The sequence below is a fragment of the Trachurus japonicus genome, chromosome 22, assembly GCF_045865225.1.
Source record: "Trachurus japonicus isolate A0001 chromosome 22, Traja_1.0".
Taxonomy (NCBI): Eukaryota; Metazoa; Chordata; class Actinopteri; order Carangiformes; family Carangidae; genus Trachurus; species Trachurus japonicus.
This window is the reverse complement of record NC_140928.1, coordinates 21,828,895-21,850,542: the sequence shown is the minus strand read 5'-3', so window position 1 is coordinate 21,850,542 and position 21,648 is coordinate 21,828,895. Positions and strand designations below refer to the sequence as shown.

The following is a 21,648-nucleotide window of genomic DNA, read 5'->3' as shown; positions in this document are numbered from 1 at the left end:
CTCTGTTACAATCACAGGAAGAGGGGTAAGACACACCTCCACCCACTGACCTAACACAGGCAGTAAAATATCAGATTACAGAAAATCTCAGCAGCTTCATATTTATATAGGAGACACTACATGTAGTATAGTGTCTAACTGATGTAATAACATACAGTGGCTTGGCTGACTGATTGATTGACTGATTGCTGCACCCATAGAAAAGCAGAAAACAAATTCATACTCCACACGCCACACCATTAAAAGCATATAACATATACAACATACAGTCATGCAAATGCAGACATTAGATAAATAAATATCAGGGGGATGAAATAAACAAAACAAGCATCAGTAATGACACAGGGAATAATACTTCATGTGTATATGGCGGGGCAGGCCCTTGGCAGCCACATTTGGCCTGTCAGGAACCAAACAGGAAAGGCTCGAGAACACAAGGTGTAAATGTAAAAAAAAACAAAAAACAAACAAACAAAAAAAAACAATATGAAAAGGTACATTGGTACAAATGCAAAAATTAGAAAAAATAACGGCCCTATTAACTTGAACTGAGGTCAATTGAAACAAACAACAATTTAACTCAACATGACTCACCTAACAAATGAGAGAGCTGCATGCAAAAGACACAATGTGAGTTTAAGCTCAAACAAAAGAAATGTTAATCAACAGCCTGTTAACCAAAATGTGTACACTCAAATTAATTAACAACTGTTGATAAATGTGATGCTTGAAAAGAAAAGACAGTGTGTCAGTATTTAAGATAAAAACAAAGAAAAAGACTAATTAGTACCACATAGTATGGCCCCCACATAGCCCTTCAGATGGCACTATTTCAAACTCTGCACAGTGTTGTGTTTGTGAGGTATGAGGAACTTTGTGTAGAGCTACGCCCCACCCCCCTAATCCCCACCCCTGCCCCCCTTCATGGCAAAATCCCCCACACACTTAAATGTCTTCCGGAATGAAATGAATGCACAGTTGAACCAAAAGCTTCAGCACGAACATGTTCATAGGGCTATTTACTGTCACACAAGAGTATTCAGTCATGTCGTATGATTGTTTGATATCTCCTAAGACCTGTACCGGCTTGTTGCTCTCGTCACATCAAGTACAAGTTGTAATGCTCTGACAAAACACTAAGCTAAACAATAGGAGTGAAATAGACCACCATTACTGACATATCAATGTTACTTAAATTTCTTGCAAGAAACAGAAATGTTCAAACAGCCAACCTACTGTATATTATCTGCAATTTCAAGGTCAGAAAATGTTAAAGGATTATTCTCATTACTTCGAAATAATAATTTTATTGCTCTCCTCAATCTTTTAGCATGCCCCTGTCATGTGTGGACACCATGGGTACCATTCACATAAAGAATGAGATGAAAAGATAACACCATGACACAACTGAGTAATGTTGGGCAGGGTTCACAAATGGCGCTTTTCCACTACACCGTCACGGCACGGCTCAGTAAAGGTGCTTTTCCACTACGGCTGAGTTCTGTTGACGTCACGTTTTAGTATCGCTTCGGCTCGCTTGGAACTAGAGCACTGGAAAAGAGAGTAACGACACGCATTGGTTCAATGGAAGCGCCTCCTGATGGCGGAATATGGGTATTGCAAAAACGCCCAAGAACTGACATCTCTGCATTGTTGGTGAATGAGCAAGTGCGGTGTGTTCAGTAATTTAAGGGATCACCCACGTTAATAGCATCATTGAGGACCCTTTACAGATAAACATTAACACATAGGCGAGTAAAAAACAAACAAACAAAAAAAAACAGTTGTCTACATTAATGTTTCAATCTACATTTTGTAATACACAAATTGTTTTAAATTATAAGTACAATTTGATATGACCAAGACACCTAAAAACAAAAACATGGCCGTTGTCATCAATTTACAAGCAAGTGGGCAACACACATAGGTGCATTGGAGTGAATGGGTTTCTGGGCACTTTTGCAATACCCATATCCTGCCACTCGGGGTGCAAAACCCTTACCACGGGAGTCAATGGTGGTGTCGTTACTTTCTTTTCCAGTGCTCTACTTGGAACCAGGGCTGAGGCGGTACTAGAATAATACCTGCTACCAGGTACTAAGGGCTAGTGGAAAAGCGCCAAAAGCGGGCCGTGCTGTGCCGTACCGCGCTAGTGGAAAAGCGCCAAAAGTAAATTTTCCATTAAAGGGGCTATGAGGAGTTTTGGAAAGCAAAGTGTTTTCACACTATATTTCCCATGAGCCTCCGCGTGCACGGTGAAATTCTTGGACTGACGTGAAAGACGAAAGCAAAAACATTTGCCAAGAATGTTTTCATTAATCAAGAATGAAAGTCGGAGGTTAGAAGACGATCAGATACTATCATAGATCTGACCATAAACGGCGACCCAACCGCGTTATTCCTATGACCCGCCGGGCAGCGTCCAGGAAACTGAAAGTAGGCAATGCTGGGCGAGCCGACCACTAAATAATAATAACAAAATAACTATAAAGACAAAACGATATATTTATCGGAAATGGACCCATTAACAAGTGTGGGTAACGTAGATTCATCCACAATAATATGAGACTCTTTTATAATCAAAAGCAAACTCCTCGGGGTCTCTTTAAAGCATGCGTGTAAGTAGCCTGAATGTGTTGCCATGAAGTGCATTATGTGGACAACATTTCCTGCGTTTGTTTAAAGGTTGAACATATCCTGACTTCAGTCACAGGAAAAAGCAGTGGTAGCACACTCAACCTGCCCTTGAGCTCTCTCTCCTGTGTCTCCGCACGCGCGCACAAACACACACACACACACACACACACACACACACACACACACACACACACACACACACACACACACACACACACACACACACACACACACACACACACACACACACAGGACAGACACAGGCACAGGTAACTGCTTGCCAGTAGTTTCCTATCCTGCTCCATACTGATGAAGAGATGAGTTTCAGTGACTTTGCTGACAATTCGGACAATCTAGTGTAGGTTAAGCTTTCCGGTGTTGTGCAATGTTATCAAGATCCATTTAACATTAAAGCCTTGGAGGTTGAATCTGTCAGAGCCTAAAATCCTTGCCCAAATCTCTGGCTTTTCCAAATGCTTGAGGCATCTGCATCTGGAAAGCCAGATATTTTGGTGGCATTGAAGCATTTAGTTTTATAGTGCTGTTGTTGGATGTGTTATCTCATACCTTTCATTCAGAAAAGAACATTATTATTATTATTATTACTACAGTATTATTATTATTATTTTTTTTTACAAGAGTTTACTTGTTAAACTGACAAGGTTGCTTCCAGCCCCACAAAACATAAGAACAGCTAAACATGATTTTTTAGATGTGCCAACAATCAGAATGAAATGTCTAATATTGGCTTGCAAATGGGTGCCAGTATCACCACACTTAGGCCTTCTGTTTCTCAGTCAGACTCAAAGTTTATGTCAAGTTTATAGCTTTGCTGGAAGACTGGGAGGATTACACTTCCAGACTGTTATTCAGTCAGTCCTTTGATCGGGACTGAGACGTAGTCTCACTTATTGGATGGCTTGGCCATTAATTGTCTTCAGAGTATTTACCTTGCAGTAGGTCTTTGCTCATGTAGCTTTCTTTTTTAATCAGTTTTTTCCTACTTCATACTGCTTAAAAAGACATTGTAGGCACTCCTATACAGTACAGTCATTATGCAAGCCATACACTATACTAGATGTCACTCATGACAGACATAAGCTCCATGATTTGCCTGTAGTGGTTTTGCCCCCAAAGCATGTATGCACTCTTCTTCATCCCTTCCACTGCATTTTAAATCCTGTACAGGAACGAGCAGGTTTACCCTTTAAATGTCAAATATTCATTACCTCTATTTGACTTGTCAGTCACCACTGGATTTACAGAAAATTACAGAAGACAAGTGAACTGGGGCAAGGATAATTTTACATAGGTGCTGCTTACCTATAATGGTACTGTGAATGAAAACCTTGACTCTCTTACCACTCCCCACTTCAGCAGCCAATCACTGCCTTGTGTCTGTTGTTTCAAGCATTGTCACAAGTGGAAGAAGTGAGGTAAGGTTATATTGAATATCACTCCAGTTCTCAAGAAGAAGAGTCATTTTGATGATGTGTCAGTGTCCATGACAGCAAATCACTTTTATATTTCCAGGGAAAGTTGTTCTTGTGAGAACTGTTTACATAAGTTTTTTGAACACTGCATGCAACAAGTATAATTTGATTTCCCTCATGTGTATTACAGTGGGTAAATAACTAACCCTTTTAAGCAGTGGACCTTGTGGCAGTCACGTTGCAGCATTTCCAATGCAGTTTAATAATTTTCATTGACAATTTCTGCAGGTATACAACTTTTATCATATAACACAAAGAATCTCAAGATTTAGCCTACATGTATGGCATGTTATTGTGATTCAGCTTTGCAATAGGTTAGCGTTCCTTCAGTTTTGGTTGTGTTAAAACTTGCACACCCCTTTTCATCACCTAATTCAAAAATAACAACCTTTCTTGAGAAATGGAATTTGGCACTGCAGCTGCTTTACCGGAGAACTTCTAATCTCTGGGCTTGGTAGGAATCTGACATGGGGCCAGACATTTCTGTAAAGGTTTTGTGCGTGCACATGTGTGAGATTACAGAGAGAGTGCAGAGAGAATGAGAGAATGTGAGGGAAGAATGAGAGGGAAGCGGGCTTTCCTGCTTCTATACTGAAGAAGAATCAGAGTTTCAATGACTTTGTTGACAATTTGGACAATCTGGAGTAGGTGAAGCATTTCAGTGTGGTGCAATGTTGTCCAATGTGGTCCGTTTAACGTTACACCTTGGAGGTTGATTCTAAACATCACCTGATTCAAAAATAACAACCTTTCGTGAGAAATGGAACTTGGCACGCAGCTGCTTTACCTGAGTCCTTCTAATCTCTGGGATTGATGGAAATAAACATTGTCAATGATTTATGTTTTGGATTTTTTTTTTTTTCAGGTAGAAGTCAGTCAGGTTTTTTGAATTTTTTTTTTATGAAAACATTTTGGTGTCTGGGCCTTAATCACTGGTGAAAATGTTTAATTTATTGTAGTCAATGCTGAAGTGATTGCCTGACTTTGCATGTTTTGGCATAATGCAAACAAGGTCTTTAGCAACTTTAGCATACAGTAGGTGATCCCGTGCTGTGGAAAATGTTTTACTGTGGGTTACATTGTACTCACTGTGGCTCTCTGAGTGAAGAGACTATCTCTCCACTCAGCTACACATGCCATATGAAGCTGAGTGGAGAGATAGTCTCAATAAATCTGCAAATCTGTAGCAATGGTCAGGACCGGGCAAAATTAGGCAATTAGAATGTGAAAGTTCCAAAGCTGTTGCACATATGGTTGATGTGTTATGAATTTTCAAAGTTTTGAAATTTAGGGGCATGCTGTAAAACCACCACCAGGACTAATATATTTTGAGGAAAACAATAGGGTCCTGGCAGCTTACACTGCCTAGCCCGTAATAATAATGGCTTACATTTATATAGGGAGACCGGGGATGGTTCTAACACTTTTTGTCTCAGTTCCCATAACTTGAGTGTTCATGGTAGGGCTCTCAAATTTTGACACCGAGTACCCTTATTTGTCCTCTACAAAAGGCAATGCCCTAAACTCCTCAAACTATATCACAGAATTCACTATTTGATGTCAAATGCAAGGAGTGCCACTGTTGGAACCTACCCCACTACTGGAGTAGGTTGTAACACAACCTGGGGAGACCAAACCAAAAAAACATGCATCTATGTAAGTTTATTGTGCATGTTCCAACACTAAAGCATCTTCCTATGGTTCAGTATGAACAGAAAGAATTAATCACTGACGGCTAAATGAAGAACAGTGACAGTGGTGTGGATCCTAACATTAGAAATCTGTTTTAAAGAACATCCTCTGATAATACCAGTGAATGCTGAACAATGGAAACCTTCAACAGGAGATCAGAAGCAGATCATACAATTCCAGGAAAGATGGTGACACTTAATGACAGTAATAAAACAACAAAGGTAAAATGTGTAACAACCATCCCCACCCCTGTAAGCCATTGTTTGACTAGGTGTTTTAAAATAAACATTGATGAAATGATTCATACCTAAGAACCTGCTCTTTCATCTCATACAAGTTACCGAATTCAAACTTCGATACTAGTCAAAATTTAGGCTTGGTCCAAAATATTAGTTTTTGATCTAAAAAAGTGTTTTTTAGCTGTAAAACCTACACACGTACTGTATTGACACATTGCATGTGCAAATTCACATGCAATGTCAGGGAGGGAGTGGGTACACATGATATTGATCACATAACTCTAATGTTATCCCTTATTGGTGTAAGTGATGCTGTTACAACCATCCCTTTGTTACAAACATCCCCGGTCTCCCCATATGCTTTTTTTTTTAGTGATACGCGATACCCAAAGAGTGTTACAGAAACCATTATTCATTCATACCACATTCACACGTTACAGATCACGCAAAACCCACTAAACACAGCTTTTCCCCCCGCAGCAATACATTACGGACCACTGGCCAGGCAGACTATATTAAAACAATGCCAACTTTCTACCTCAAGTGCAATCTTGTAATACTTCGTCAAGTGCCATCTGTTTTTGTTTGTTTGTTTTTTAATATGCAAGTAATCCATTTTGTATCTTTGAACGTTCCTATATTATTTTGTGTGAGTAGGTATGTGTGTGTGCATGTGTTTGTTAGGACTGATTGTGATTTTTCTGTCAAGCACTTTGCAGGAGCTCACATCATTTTGTTGTATATTTTCTCAGTGAAAATAAAGACATTCACGAATGACATGAATGAATTATCATTGCTGTGGCCAGTTTCCCCCGATCCTTTGGTGACAAAATCAATGTAAGGACATGGACTTGACCTTGGTCATAGAATAACACCTTTTGTAAACAGTTTTGCATGAGCCACTGGCTATGCAGTGCAGTCCATTTTAACAAGAGTCTCTTGTCTTATCTCGTGCCCTTGATGTGACAGCTTCATGTTACAGCTTGATTGATCCAGTGGCGTCATTTGGGTATGGCGGTGTATGGCACTCGCCATACCTTGACTTTGGTAGAAAATGTTCGGAGCACTGGCACTTATAGATTTTAACCCCTGGCGTACCGGGACTTTATACGCGGCGTACCGGGACGGCGTACAGTGTCCTGTTGTAATTCTCTCTGACCGATTCGCGATAGTGTTGCCTCTTTCTCACTGAACTCCATGCTGTCGCTCCTGCTCCTCTCTGCTGCTCCTCTCTCTCTCTGTCTCACTAAGGGGCGGGGCTGCCTCGCGCCGTGCGCTGTGTCTGTGAGAGCGCGTGTACGAGTGCACGTCGCTGCATCATAGATGTAACTCTGACTGTATAACTCCATGTGCTGCAGACGTGAATGTGGAGCGACTAAAACCTTTGTGAGTTATAAAGCCATCAACATGACTTCCCAGTGGTTCCTGCTAACAACTTAGCCTACCACTTATTCCACAGTGCTTGTTTGGCTAAAACTAGCTACTTGCACAGTAAAATGAAAGCTCTTATTTTAGAAACACTGTGAAGCTGCTGCAGTCATCTTGTTAAGAACAGGCTAATGACAGCTGTCTGTGAGTGTGGAGGCTGTTTATCTTGTCACAAATCACAGAAACTTCTAATTGAGACAAGTCCCAAGCAAGCCCCTGTCTAACATTAGGCTACCTGAATGTAGTGAAACACAGCAGCATCTGGAGGAATCACTCATTCAACTTAGTTGTTGTGAAAATTTTAATTTGTTTCCAGATTAAATTTATTCTGCCTTTGCTGTTAAACTTTGCTGTTCTTACTGTAGAAAGATGTGGCCTACTGTAGATTAGCAGTGAATAAACTCATGTTGGCAATAATTTGTTGACACAAAAGAAATGGCAATTTACAAATGGATTTTAACAAGAAAATACTTGTTAAAAATCTTTGTAGAAGGTGAGTCAGGGTTCCCACGCGTCCTGGAAAAACCTGGAAAATGGTTATCCAGTCATGGAAAACACATGGAAATTGAGAAAAAGTGTCAAAGGTCCTGGAAAAGCTTGAGTTGTCCTGGGAAATTATTTATCACACTGTTACATCAGCTACCAGAGCTCTGTTTGACTTTTTCAGACCCACTAATGATTTATTTTCCAAAGATAAATAAGTTATATGAACCCTTGTGTGGGGTATTGTGCGTATCATCCAATCCATAGCATTGATAGTGATAATTGAGAAAGCTTCGTGATTTTGCTCTCAAATCACACCAGATTGCTGCATTTCAATTTACAATGCGCACAAATTTTCCGCCGGGGGGCTCTACCCCCCGGACCCTCCGGGGAGGGGTTGGTCCTTGCCATACCTTGTCTAAAACTGAAATGACGCCAGTGGATTGATCATTGGTGCTATTAAAATAACTGTGTAATAAACAAACCAACAAACCAGGTCAGGTGTGCTTCACACAAAGGGGCTTCTATCAGGTTCCTTGAAAGTGAAACTGGTTTTTTTTGTCTGTTGAAAGATTACACTGCAGGTGCTCACAGGCGGGGTTTGCTCCATCTTCAGTCTTTATGCAAAACATGAGAACCCTAAAGCACCCTGAGGCATTTACAGGCATTATATAGGCACCTAAGCTTCTCCACTATGACTTGCTGATCCACTTACCTCTTCACTGCACTGCAGATTTTCTCTTTCAAGCCAGTGAGGTAAGTTCTTTAAAACTATTTTCAGTAGTAGTGTGTGTTGTCCCTATACCAGCGACAATCTTTAAAAGACGTATCATTTTGTCACACTGAACAGTGATATGAATACTTTTAAGCATGTAAATGCACAAAACCTTTTATTTTGATAATGTTATTACTAATAATATTTCAAAATATTCTATCATTCCAGTATTCTTTTCAGACCACAGTAATTGCATATTTTGTACAAGTCTTAAAATGCATAGATACAGATGGAAACAGATAAAAGGAAAACCAAATTATTGTAGTAAACAAAACAAATACAAATTTTAAAGGTACTGTAATACTTCGGATTTAGGTTCGTAATGAGTTATCTACTTGCTTTTACTTACAAACCTCCTTGTGACTTGTTTAAACGGTCCTAAATTCAAAGAATTAAAGAACTACAGAAATATCTTTGTTATTGCGGTTGACTAAAGAGCTATTGGAAATGTCATGAAAAAAATATTCAGCGTTGAGATTTGAAACATTTGATTGATTTTACACTACCAGCTTTGCAAATTACAAGAAGCCATTTAATTTGTAAACATACATACAGTACAATGTGGGTCTTTTGGACTTTTTCAGCAGTTAGACATAAGTTGCAGTTCCATTCCTTTTTTTGTTTTGTGAAACTAAACATATTCACTTACTAAAATATATTACACACTCTGACTCATTATCATAATAATTATAATAGTAAACAAAGGTAGCAGAAGTTAAATACAATCACATGAACTCAAGTCATTTTTTAAGATGAGTTTTTAATGTGACTCTTTGCCACATACAGGACAATGGTAGAAGTCAAAGATTCAAGAATTCTTTATTGTCATTGTGCATAACAGAATTTCATACCCTTGCATAAAAACAACAACAACAAACTTACTTAGTGTCTCTTTTAGAACTTGCATGCAAATCCCTCATGAATATCAAAGTAGTTCTTCTTTTCCTTAACAGAGTCCAAACATAACCGTGACAATGCCTCCTCCTGGTGTGTGCCTGAACATCTTGGGGGCTCGTAATAAGCAGGATGGTTATGGGAGTGTTGCCAATCCTGAGAAATTCTTAAACCAAGACTACCAGCAGCTTAAACAGTACTGTCTCATACAAGGGGTAAGGTACATTGATGACATGTTCCCACCTGACAGAAGATCCATAGGTCAGGGGTTGCTAGCCCCAAGTGACGAGGCACGAGTGGTGTGGCTGAGACCAACTGTGAGTGCTTTTGAGAGCATTAATATCCCTCATCACACAAAAGCTTAATGTAATGTAATGTAAAATGTTTTATAATAAACATATCTATCTATCTATTTTTTTTTATTATTCTTTCTTTCTTTTTTTTTTTAGAAAATTGCTCCCAATGCATCCTTCGTACTTGATGGGGTCTCCAGATTTGACTTTGGTCAAGGAATACTTGGTAGGAAAATGTCTGTATTCAAAATGTTTTACTGTTAAATGACTTTCTGATATCTCAATATGTACAATTTTATTCAGGAAACTGCTGGTTTCTTGCATCTATCGGAGCTCTGACCTTCCAGAATCATGTCCTCGGGCAAGTTGTTCCTCTTGAACAAACATTTGATGAAAACTACTGTGGGATGTTTCACTTCAGGGTAAATGCAAACACACACACACAGACATGAACACACACACAGACACATGTTATTATCTTTTAGTCATATTTACACGGAGAGAACAGCTGTGTCGGCTGATGTCTACACACACAATGGTGAGTCACATACCCAAAGTTACTTTGAAATAGTAACTGGATGTTTATGACTTCTTTACAAAAAATACCACTGTGGGCCTCTTCACCTCAAACCTGCAAGTCAGCAATCCAACCTTGTAATTATTGTTTGAGCCAGTCTTGTGGAGTAGAATGAATGAGTCTTATATTTCTTACATACTGTATATCCATCATGTCTTACTTTTTGTCATTTCAGTTCTGGAGGTTTGGAAGATGGGTGGATGTCGTCATTGATGACAAGCTACCAACGATCAATGACAAACTAATCTTTGTCCACTCAAAAGACCCAAATGAGTTCTGGCCTGCTTTGCTGGAAAAGGCTTATGCCAAGTATGACAGGAAAATAACACTGTTTCTCAGACTTTAAATAATTTTATTATGAAAGTTCATTATGTCCATATGAAATAATTAGTTTCCTTTTTTCTTTTCCAAGACAAAAATCTTTTTCATACCTTTTTGTTGACAGTTTTGGCGTTTTCTTCCGTCTTCCTCAGAACTGATAAGGCAGACATGCCTTATCAGAGACGGAAGACGGAAGTAAACGCAGAAATTTTCTAAAATAAAAAAGGTATGATGAAATTTCATGTCTTGGAAAAGAAAAAAGGAAACTAATTGAAATAATTTTCCCTCATATGTGGATTATAACAACTGCAACTCAATATCTCTTCTGCTTGTGTCAGGGTGTGTGGTTCCTATGCCGACATGACTGCTGGTACTCCAGCAGAGGCTATGTTGGATTTCACTGGTGGTGTCCACATGAGCATCCAATTGCAAAACCCTCCTTCAAACTTATGGGAGCTGCTATTCAGAGCTGGCAGATGTAGCTCACTGATGGGATGTGGTACAGCTCAGGGGGTATGTAATATGAAACCACAAAACCCAATACTGAAGTGTACACAGCCTATTAATATGCACAATGATAATGAAACGTTTCTTGGGGAGACAGAGTGAAATTTAAGGCTAGACTATATTTCTTAATTAAAGCGGTGGGCTGTGGAGAAATTATGGTTTTCTGCACAAACAATAAAAAAAGTATGGTTAATGGCTTACAGATGGAAAGACATATTGGTGGATGGGTTTATTTTCTTTTAGCAAGTAATAAATACTCAGATTCTGAAAAAAGCTACTTCACAGTCAGAAATTAGAGATTGAAGTGATAATTGCAAAAAAAAGAAGTGGCTGTAATCCTCTATGCATATCTGTCAGCTCTCAGTGATGATAAATATTTTTTGCTTGTAGGAGACCTCTGAAAACACTGTTTTGCCAAATGGACTGGTCCAAGGCCATGCTTACACTATCACAGGTGTCAAACAGGTGAGGAACTAAACCTCAAACAATACATTTGGAATTAAAAGTAAAGCTAATATCACTTTTCTGATATTGATCATGAAAGTTGTTGCTGCCGCAGTTGACAGGATTTCTTTGCACTTTTACATTTATAACCATGTACCTCTTCTGTGATGATTGGACAGCTTATGTCCCGAGGGCAAGTTGTGAACCTGGTGCGTCTGTGGAATCCATGGGGCCAAGGAGAATGGAAAGGGGACTGGAGTGATAAGTAAGAAATACTATAAGTCTATAGATTTGCTTTTGCAAAATTATTGAAATGTTCTAGTGGTAAAATTAGTTTAAAATATATTTATTGTTGCACACACACACAAACATTTTACTTTTTGTTAATATAATCTCTTTGCTGAGAATCTTCCTCTAGTTATTCTGAACTGGTTTCTCCAGTGAGAGTTAAGTAATGAGGTCTTGCCTTAAAGGCAGCTTAACAATGACCTTTCAATCACAGAACATGCCACCTGCAAGGACCTGAACTGATGTACATGTTAAGAAGAAAGTTGAGAGGGGAGGGAAATAGTTTGCAGGCAAACCAGAGTTACACCATGGCTAGATGGCGCTAGCAATAGCGTCAACGCTAACCTATGGGGGCAATTTTTTCAACCACAACAAACACTCAAAAAACAATCAAATATCTATGGTACATGACTCGAATCCTAATGAGTCACTACTTAACTCATATAGTGAACAGTATAAACAGTATAAACTTTGTGTTTTTGCATGTAATCACTCACCTCAGACAGCCTAACTCTGAAATGTCCTGGAAAGACATTACTATCCGATCGCAGAGCCCCTGCTCTCCCCACCACAGAAACAAACACTTTTTCCTTGTTGTGATGATTTTTTTACAAAAATAAACGGTCAGAGATATTTTGGACATTACCACTGCACTGCTCGTCCGTTAGAAAATAGTGAGATAAAAAAACATATGCGCTGACACCACAAAATGGAACATTGTAAGGGGGAGGGACTTTCAAACCTCAGGGACATTACAATTGAAAATGAATGATACAATATTGTCTCTTCTCTTGCTTAAACTATTAATTGTCTTCAAGGTCACCTCTGTGGCAAACAGTGAGCCCTCAGGATCGTGAGATGTGTCTTGCAGTGGATGATGATGGAGAGTTTTGGTAAGCACACCAAGTCACAATGTAGAAATCTCCTCTAACCATCAACCTTCTCTAGCTATCTTACACCTGATACACATTTTTATGATATTCATGATACAATTAATTTACAGTTCAGTCATAAGTTTGGTTCAAATGAAGGTGCCATGTTATCATCCATGTGTAAGAGACAAGACAGAGACTATAGGGCTGTCTGGTGGAAAACTACAGGTACAGCTGTCTGTCATCTGCATAGCAGTAATATAAGAGGACATGCAGGTAGAAAACCAAACTAACCAAGAAGGTGGGGTATAGAGGGTATGCACATGACGTCACGGTACTCGGAAGTCGCTGTGAAACGTCCACTGGCAAAAAGACGAGTGGCAGAGCTGCCAAAGTTTAAAAACGACGCAAGTAACGAAGCGATTTTCTCCGAGCCCACACAAGTCTGACATGTCTAGCTTTGCCAGCATGTAAAGCAGCATGACCTAACAGAGCTGCTAAAAATCTTGAGGATACGTCTCACTTTGACCAAGTTACATTCAAGAACCTGTTCTCAATAACGGAAAGTAAATTCACTGGAGCAGTCTTTTTTTTTTCGATCGATCAGCTGTGTTTACAGTTTCAGGTGTCATAGTTATGATGTTTAGACAGATAAATTAGTCCTCTAACACATCCTACAGTTTGACTTGTTAGAGTTTTTCAGAATAAAAGCTACTCGGGTTTAAGTGTCGGGAGTCACTGTCAGGACGACAGTAACAGCTGTAATCTCGTCCCTCTGCACAGTGAGGGACAGCACGTTGAGGGAGGTTTGTTTTGCCACTCAGTCCGAACGGAAGGGGCGTTGCTGAGGGCAACGTGACGTAAACGCATACCCTCTATATTGCCAAGATATTGGTTCCTAATACTCATCCCAGGGGCATGCCTGTTGTTGTCATGACTGTTCAGTAGTACATTTGAAGATAAGGAAAGATGGTTACATATGTATCACAAGTCATGCTCCGGTAAGTCCAGCAGGATAAGAACTGCGGCCTGAACTGCAGGATAGTACCCCATAAACAAGAGGAGACTGCTTGACTCTAAGAGGATCAGAGATCTGGAAACTTACTGCCACCAGAAAATATTTTCTGATTGCCTGTGGTACCCAACTGGAATTTATGAAACTTTCACTGTCTTTGTCAGGTATAGGGTTTCAAATGTTTTTGACACACAGAATAGAAAATAGCAAATTGTGTGTCATCTAACTTTTGTTTTAACAGGATGGCTGTGCAAGACTTCTGTAAGTTCTACGAAGATCTTGACGTCTGCTGCGTGACTCCAGACTTCCTTGATCAAAACTCTGCTAAATGGAACACCTCCACTTATGAGGGCAGATGGGTTGCAGGAACCACAGCTGGGGGATGCATGAACAACCGAGGTACTCCCAGGATGTTTGTACTTTATAAAAACCTAAAACGATAAATAAGAAGCTTTATAATTGAATAGATTATCTTACATGATGGTTGATCAATCATTCCATCCTGGTTATTGCTTTGCTGTTAGAGAGCAATTCCTCAATTTTGATATTAGAAAGGTGGTTGTCATTATTTGCTGCAGCTATATGACAGTCATGTAGGCAAATGCAGGTGTTCAAACAAAGGTTTAAGCATACTGCATCGTCAGGGTTGTTAGTTAGTTTGTTAAAGCAGAAGTAAGCGGAATGTTTGTGTTAATATAAGTCTTAAATAGTTATATCTTCCGACAGCAATCACTTATATAGAGTGTTTGGTCTGAAACACGGGTCTGTCAGCCACTCTGCTCTGCTGTAAGCCGAGGAGAAAACATCCCTTGTATCCTACAACCTTTATCCAATGAGGAGAGAGAATGGCATAAAGGGGCGGTCCTCTCTGTGTGTACAGCCAAGGGATGCGCGTGAATGTGGTGACATAGGGACGAGGGCGGGGACTGCTAACTCCATCGGCTGACAGGAAGTTAGCCAAAACCACCGGATCGCTTACTTCTGCTATAAATATGAGTGAAGGTCAATAGAGGAAAACCCCATAGTGCAAAGTGGATGAGCAGTGATGTGATAAGACAGGACGTCACTGTAGCATGTTTTACAATAAAAGCAACTCACACAAGTCATGTTCATGAGGTTCATGCTGCATTGGTCTCACACACAAAATGTCTGATTATGTCACACATAAACTTTGTTTCTTTCTTTGTCTGCCAGACAGTTACTGGACTAATCCACAGTATCGCATCAAGATTGAATGTCAACATTCAGAGAGTGATGGTGAAAAAAACATGTTGGTATCTCTAATGCAAAAGCCTGACAAGAGAAACCGACGCCTTGTTCAGAGCCTCCACATTGGATTCTCTGTGTTTGAAGTAAGCATAACTCTTTATTGATTCTGTCATAGTGTGTGGATATTACAAGCATTGTATTAGATAAATGGTCAAAGCAGATGTGCACCTACATTGAGTTTGGTTCTGCTCAATGTCTCTGCGTCTTTAGGGAAGTTTTTTCTTGTCACTGTTGCCATGTATACTTGCTCTTGGTGGGATCTGTTGGATCTCTGTCAACACTGTTATGAAGAAAAGGTCTTGACCCTCTCTATTAAGTGCCTTCAAGTGATACATGTGTAGATAAAATTGGCTTTACTTCACCATAAAGTAGCCCCTCATAATTATACCTTCTAAAGGAATTTTTAAAATGTCAGAATTTGTCCCTGGTTGCAACTTGCAAACTGCGCCTGAGGCCTTGTATGAGGCCACATTCTATAGAAGTTAAATGCCATGGTAACACTGAAAGTTGACATAGTAATTTGACACCCAAAGCCTTTTAAGGTGCGAGTAAAAGTGGGGACATGTTTCTGCTGTGTACTGTAGGTGTGTATGCATGATATAATTATCTTTACTGCAAATTTGACAACTAGTAAACTAATTACTTGCCTTCTCTCCCCAATATGAACTCACTATCTGCTGATTTCCCTCAAGGTGACAGAACAAGTAAGAAACAATTCTCTCACTGCTCACAATACCGATTTGTCATCCACACTGTTTATTGTAAATTATATAACTTGAAAATAATGGATTTTTACAATTTATTTACAATTGATTGCAGTACAAGACACAGAAGGGGAAGTTCCCAGCCTCTTTCTTCAACACCCGCTCACCAGTGGCCCAAACAAAAACCTACGTGAATGCCCGTGATGTGGTGGAGTTCCTGCACCTAAAACCTGCTGAATACCTGATTGTGCCATCCACATTCAACGCCAACGAGACAGCCTCCTTCCTCTTGACCATCCACTCCAAAGCAGAGACCCATGGCTAGTAAGTACACACTCTATTTTCTCAATGTTAAATTGAATTAAATAATCTGCATGGCATATGTCACTCATCACTGCTTTTTATATCATGAAAAAAATTAAATACAATAATCCCATGTGCAATGTCTTTGGATCTTTCCTCACAGTGAGAACTCTGGCCACTGTAATGAGGAACCAGTTCAAAGGGTGAGCAAGATCTGGAATAACATTATTGTTTTTTCTCATTATTTCTGCACTTATTTCAAATTGTGTTACATGTTTTTAACTATTTTATATCTCAAAAGAAATATGTTTTGCATTTCCATTCCCTTTAGAGTAAAATGGCAAAATGTTTTATGTTTCTTTTTATCTGTTATTTCAGATCAAGCCGGTCTCAAATACAGAGGAAGATGACAATAAAAGGACTCTTTTCCGCCAGTACTCAGACCAGGTATGTTCTCACTAACATGTTTAACTTACATCACTAGTTTATTCATAACTTGAAAACTTTTATTGAAATGTTTCCATCATTTATGACATAATAAAAGAAAAACTCAATACATTAAAAAAAAAAAATCTTTTCATTTCTCAATCTTTTTTTATACTGTTTGTCTGTCATTGGCAGTATGATGAGGTGGACGCTGACAAGCTCCAGAGCCTTCTAAATGAAAAAATCCTGAAAGGTTTGGACAGTAAAAAAAAAACACCAACAAATTACAGAGCATTTTTTTTCTTTTTTTCTTGTATTCTTCTTCTTTTTGGTTTCTTTAATTTTTTTCAGTTGGCTTGTGCTGTGTAATACTTTTGCTGATGATTCGTTTCTGTTTAATTTAGGAGACCTGAAATCTGGAGGCTTCACCATCGATGCCTCTCGCAGCATGGTTGCGCTGATGGATGTATCCTCTATCACCAAAGATCATATTCAAATTCAAATGTATTCATATAGCACCATATCATGCAGAAGCAGTTCTGAGTGCTTCACATAAAGATAGGACAACAAAAGTAAACAGCAATAGATACTAACACGCACAGACATTTAGCTGTGCATTGAAGAAAATGCTCTGGGCACATAGTACTTTGTGACTTTGTGACCTGAGCAATCAGCCAGGATTGTGAGCTGATAACAATTCTGATAGGTAGTGAGGACACAGACCATTAAGTGCTTTATAAACCAAAATGAGTATTTTAAATCGAATTCTGAAGACAACAGGTAGCCAGTGGAGATTGCAAAGGGTTGGAGTTATATGGTCTGATCTTTTTGTCATGGTTAGAACCCATGCAGTTGAATTTTGGATAAGTTGTAATCTGTGGATTGTTTTGTTTGAAAGACCCATAAGCAGAGAGTTACAGTAATCGAGCCGGCAGCACCCTAGTGATGTTGCTGATATGGCTTTTAAAACAGAGATCTCCATCCATGATAACGCTTAAGTTCTTGATTTGTTCACTGGTTTTGAGTGATCTAGCCTCCAAGTGCTCACACACCCGCTGTATTTGGGCTTTAGCACCCACAACCAGAATTTCAGTTTTCTCCCTATTTAACTGAAGGACGTTAGCTGCCATCAGCAGTCAATTTCTTCCAAACAGCTGACAAGGGAGTTTATGGGTAGGAGGTCATCAGAGGGTAGTTTATTTATTTATTCTTTATTTAACCAGGTAAAACTCATTGAGATTGAGAGTAGTGATATGAGAAACTGCATGTCATCAGCATAATTATGGTAATCAATGTTGTATTTACTGATAATGCGGCCAAGAGGGAGCAGGTAAAGATTGAAAAGAAGCGGACCCAGGATAGAGCCCTGTGGGACCCCACACACTATGGCATGACTGTCTGACAGGAAGTCACCAAGTATAATTATAAAATTCCTGTCGAGGAGGTAGGACTTAAACCACTGGGGCACCGTACCAGACAGACCCACCCAGTTTTCTCTCTAGTAGTATGCCGTGATCCACTGAGTCAAACACTGAGCTCAAATCAAGGAGGACAAGGACTGATGTTTTGTTGTTGTCGGTATTAATTCTCATGCCATTGATGACTTTTAGGAGGGCGGTTTCTGTGCTGTAGGCTGAGCGGAAGCCAGATTGGAACTTATTATTGGCAGAGAGATGAGAATTGAGTTGTTGGTAAACTACCCTCTCAGTGATCTTGCTGAGAAAGGGGAGGTTAGGCATTGGCCTGTAGTTATTAAGTGAGTTTGGGTCCAGGTTGTTCCTTTGTAGATGTGGTCTTATAGCAGCGGTTTTCAGGCAGTGGGGAATAATACCTGTCTGGAGAGACAGATCTAAAACTAAAAACAGATTTGGAGAAGGATGCTGGTAGTGGATCAAAGGGACTGGTAGAGGACTTCAGTTTATTGACAGAATCAGTGAGCTCAATGGAGCCTACAGTGGAGAAATGCATGAGACCATCAGAAGGCAGCGAAGGAGGAGAGTCATGGAGAGGTCAGTAGCTGGGATATTGTGCCTAATATTGATCATTTTTTCGTTGAAGAATGTTGCAAAGTCATTGGTAGCTGATAGGAGGCAGCAGGGGAGGGGCTAATGAGTGTCGATGGTAGAAAAAAGATGTTTTGGATCATGTTTGCGGCTGTCAATAACAGTTGAGAAAAGTCTTCTGGCTTGTTTCAGGCTACTATTGTATTTTTTGAGTAGGTTTATGAAAATACAGCGGTCGACAAACAGTTTTGTTCTTCTCCAACTCAATTTTGATAAAGATCTTACGCCGTAGTTATATTTACTCACACTACTCGATTGAAAAGGTCAGAATGACACATGTGTAGCTTTGTTGCCTTAATGTTGAGTTAAAAAGACATCAATCACTGGCAAACTCAACAGTGAGGAGTTTCTCCGTCTGTGGAGAAAGGTTGTCGCATACAAGGTAAATAGATCTAATTCCTTCTGAAACTTTAATGATATTTACATACATCAGCATGCAATTAACATTTTCCTCATAATGTATTTTCTGTTGCCAGGACATTTTCTTCAAAACAGATGTTTCACGGACTGGAACACTGTCACTGAGTGAACTCAGGAATGCATTTGTGGTCTCAGGTAAACCATCTTTGAATTCTTTTATTCCCTTGATGAAGATTCCCTTAAAGCAGAAGTAAGCGATCCGGTCGTTTTGGCTAATGCTGCGTTCCAGGCAGGCTTTTGAAACCGTAAATTACAGCTTCAAGTCACAACTTACGACTTTGTAGCGTTCCAGGCAACCCACTCGTGTTTTTCCGACCTGTTTTACCGGTGAAAGTCACTATAACGGCCACTCGTAACTTCCGACCCGTGAACTCGTACCAGATCGAACTGGTACAACTTCACAGGTCGGAAAAACACGAGTTATGGGCTGCCTTGAACGCACCATTACAGTCCTCGTCCCTACGTCACCACATTCACGGCGTCCCTTGGCTGCACACACAGCCCTTCATGCCGTTCTCTCTCCTCATTGGATAAAAACTGTAGGATACGAGAAATGTTTTCTCCTCGACTCAGAGCAGAGCAGAGTGACTGACAGACCCGTGTTTCGGTCCAAACACTCTATGTAAGTGATTGCTGTCGGAAGATATAACTATTTAAGACTTATATTAACACAAATATATCACTTACTTCTGCTTTAAGATGAGAGGAAAAATAAAACAAACTACACCTGAACGTTTACCCTACAATGTGTATTTTTCAGGAATCAATGTCAGCGATGACATGCTGAATCTGATGGCTCTGCGCTACGGGGCCTCCTCTGGACACATGACACTGGAGAGTTTCATCAGTCTCATCCTTCGTGTGGACTGCATGCTCAGTAAGTCAAGTCATGCAAGACTGGTTCACGATAGGTCAGAATAGTAACTGTCTACTACTCTTGTCTTACAAATTAGTTAAAATGCAGTTACAGTAGTAATCTCATAGTGGAAAGATCAAGGGTTTTCCTACTACAGTATTGGGTGATATAGGCTATTTTACAATTTGTGTGTTGTTCAACAGAAATCTTCAAACAGCTGTCTGATGGGAAATCATTGAATCTCCAACAGTCAGAGGTAATAAAACATCATTATTCCTAGTTACAACTTTGGACAATCTCAGCTCATCACAGCTAACTCTTTTGTTGGTTAATAATCTCTCAATCTTTTTTTGTTTCCAGTGGCTGTACATTTCATTGTACACCTAACCTGAGAGGGACAAGGACATACACAATACAACTGGAATTACACCAGTTGATATTTTGAAAAAAAGAAAGAAAAAAGAAAGAAAAATCTTTTCTTCTCAGTGACAACAACGTGAACTGTAGTGTAAAGATATTTTTTTATATAACTTTGTTTATGTACCTCAACTGACAATACAGTGAAAATAGGTATAACCAGTACTATTAAATCTCTTTTAAAAAAAAAATATTATGCAGATAGCCACTTACATGTACAGGATCATGATGTAATCAATCTGTGCTTGTCAAAATGAAAACTTATGAACACATCTCAGATCTTAATGCATGGCATGACAATGTCTGTTTTTGAATAAAAATAATAACAAAGGTAAAATTGTGTGAATGGTCTCCTTTAGCATGGCATCCACTTTCTCTTTCTGTTTTTTTCTTTACTTCATCTTAAGCTCTTAAACAAGAGAAAGCACTCTAATTTTTATTTGTTAGAGTGACTGGAAGTCTAGATTAGAAATCATAAAACTGGCCCTTTAAGCGAACAGTCATGTTTGATGTGTACTGTAAAACAATTAAATCAGATAATGTTAAATGAGATCCTGCTCTAAGAGATTTTGCAAGCTAACATGTAACCGTGGGTTTCGCTTTCAGGTGCTGTAAAGTAAGAAAAGGTTGAGTCTTCATACATCAGCCAGATTTAGGCTTTTAGGTTTTATTGTCACGGCTTGTTGTTTACCCACATCTTTTGGCCAAATCATGCAATTGTATTTTCAAAAAAACAGACTAACAAAATGTAACTATAGAGAAAAGTGAAACGCATGGAGAAATTTGCAAAAGCCAATTTATGATCAATACAATATACTGTCTATTGTAAAAGGGTAGACCAGACAAATGTAAATTACATTTGGTTTCTTTAATTCCATGTGCCGTTAGTGTGTTTTTGGCATTGTGCTATGATTAAAGCAGATATCAGTGGAATGTTTTTGTTAATATAAGTCCTAAATAGTCCTATTTTCCGTCAGCAATCACTTACATGAAGTATTTCAGCCTAAACACGAGTCTCTCCGTCACTCTGCTCTGCTGTAACCCGAGGAGAAAATTTTCCTTGTGGGATACAAGTGTTATCCAATGAGGGGAGAGAACGGCATGAAGGGCTGTGTGTGCAGCCAAGGGATGCGCGTGAATGTGGTGACGTAGCACGAGGACCAATTGATGCCTGACAAGGGCGGGGGCTGCTAACTCATGGTGCGTTCAAGGAAACTCGTACTTTGTGTTTT

At 39.4% G+C, this 21,648-nt stretch overlaps 1 protein-coding gene across 1 annotated transcript; it reads left to right on the top strand.

Moving 5' to 3' along the window:
* The first annotated feature begins 8,587 nt into the window (after nt 1-8,587).
* LOC146964016 (calpain-1 catalytic subunit-like) lies at nt 8,588-20,708 on the top strand. The gene is made up of 22 exons (XM_085767140.1): nt 8,588-8,728; nt 9,701-9,958; nt 10,091-10,160; nt 10,238-10,356; nt 10,687-10,820; nt 11,171-11,345; nt 11,730-11,804; nt 11,963-12,048; nt 12,890-12,964; nt 14,200-14,357; nt 15,153-15,310; nt 15,920-15,931; nt 16,047-16,255; nt 16,398-16,437; nt 16,613-16,681; nt 16,856-16,913; nt 17,065-17,126; nt 19,037-19,105; nt 19,200-19,278; nt 19,904-20,020; nt 20,203-20,255; nt 20,360-20,708. The coding sequence occupies exons 2-22, from the start codon at nt 9,722-9,724 to the stop codon at nt 20,384-20,386; spliced, it is 2,082 nt and encodes a 693-aa protein (XP_085623266.1). The 5' UTR covers nt 8,588-8,728; nt 9,701-9,721; the 3' UTR covers nt 20,387-20,708.
* The last annotated feature ends 940 nt before the right edge of the window (nt 20,709-21,648 follow it).

Coding starts and splice junctions, on each gene's coding strand:
- LOC146964016 (XM_085767140.1), top strand. CDS start 9,722: ATGCCTCCTCCTGGTGTGTGCCTGAACATCTTGGGGGCTCGTAATAAG. Junction 12,049..12,889: donor AAAGGGGACTGGAGTGATAA/GTAAGAAATACT, acceptor ATTGTCTTCAAG/GTCACCTCTGTGGCAAACAG. Junction 12,965..14,199: donor GATGATGATGGAGAGTTTTG/GTAAGCACACCA, acceptor TTGTTTTAACAG/GATGGCTGTGCAAGACTTCT.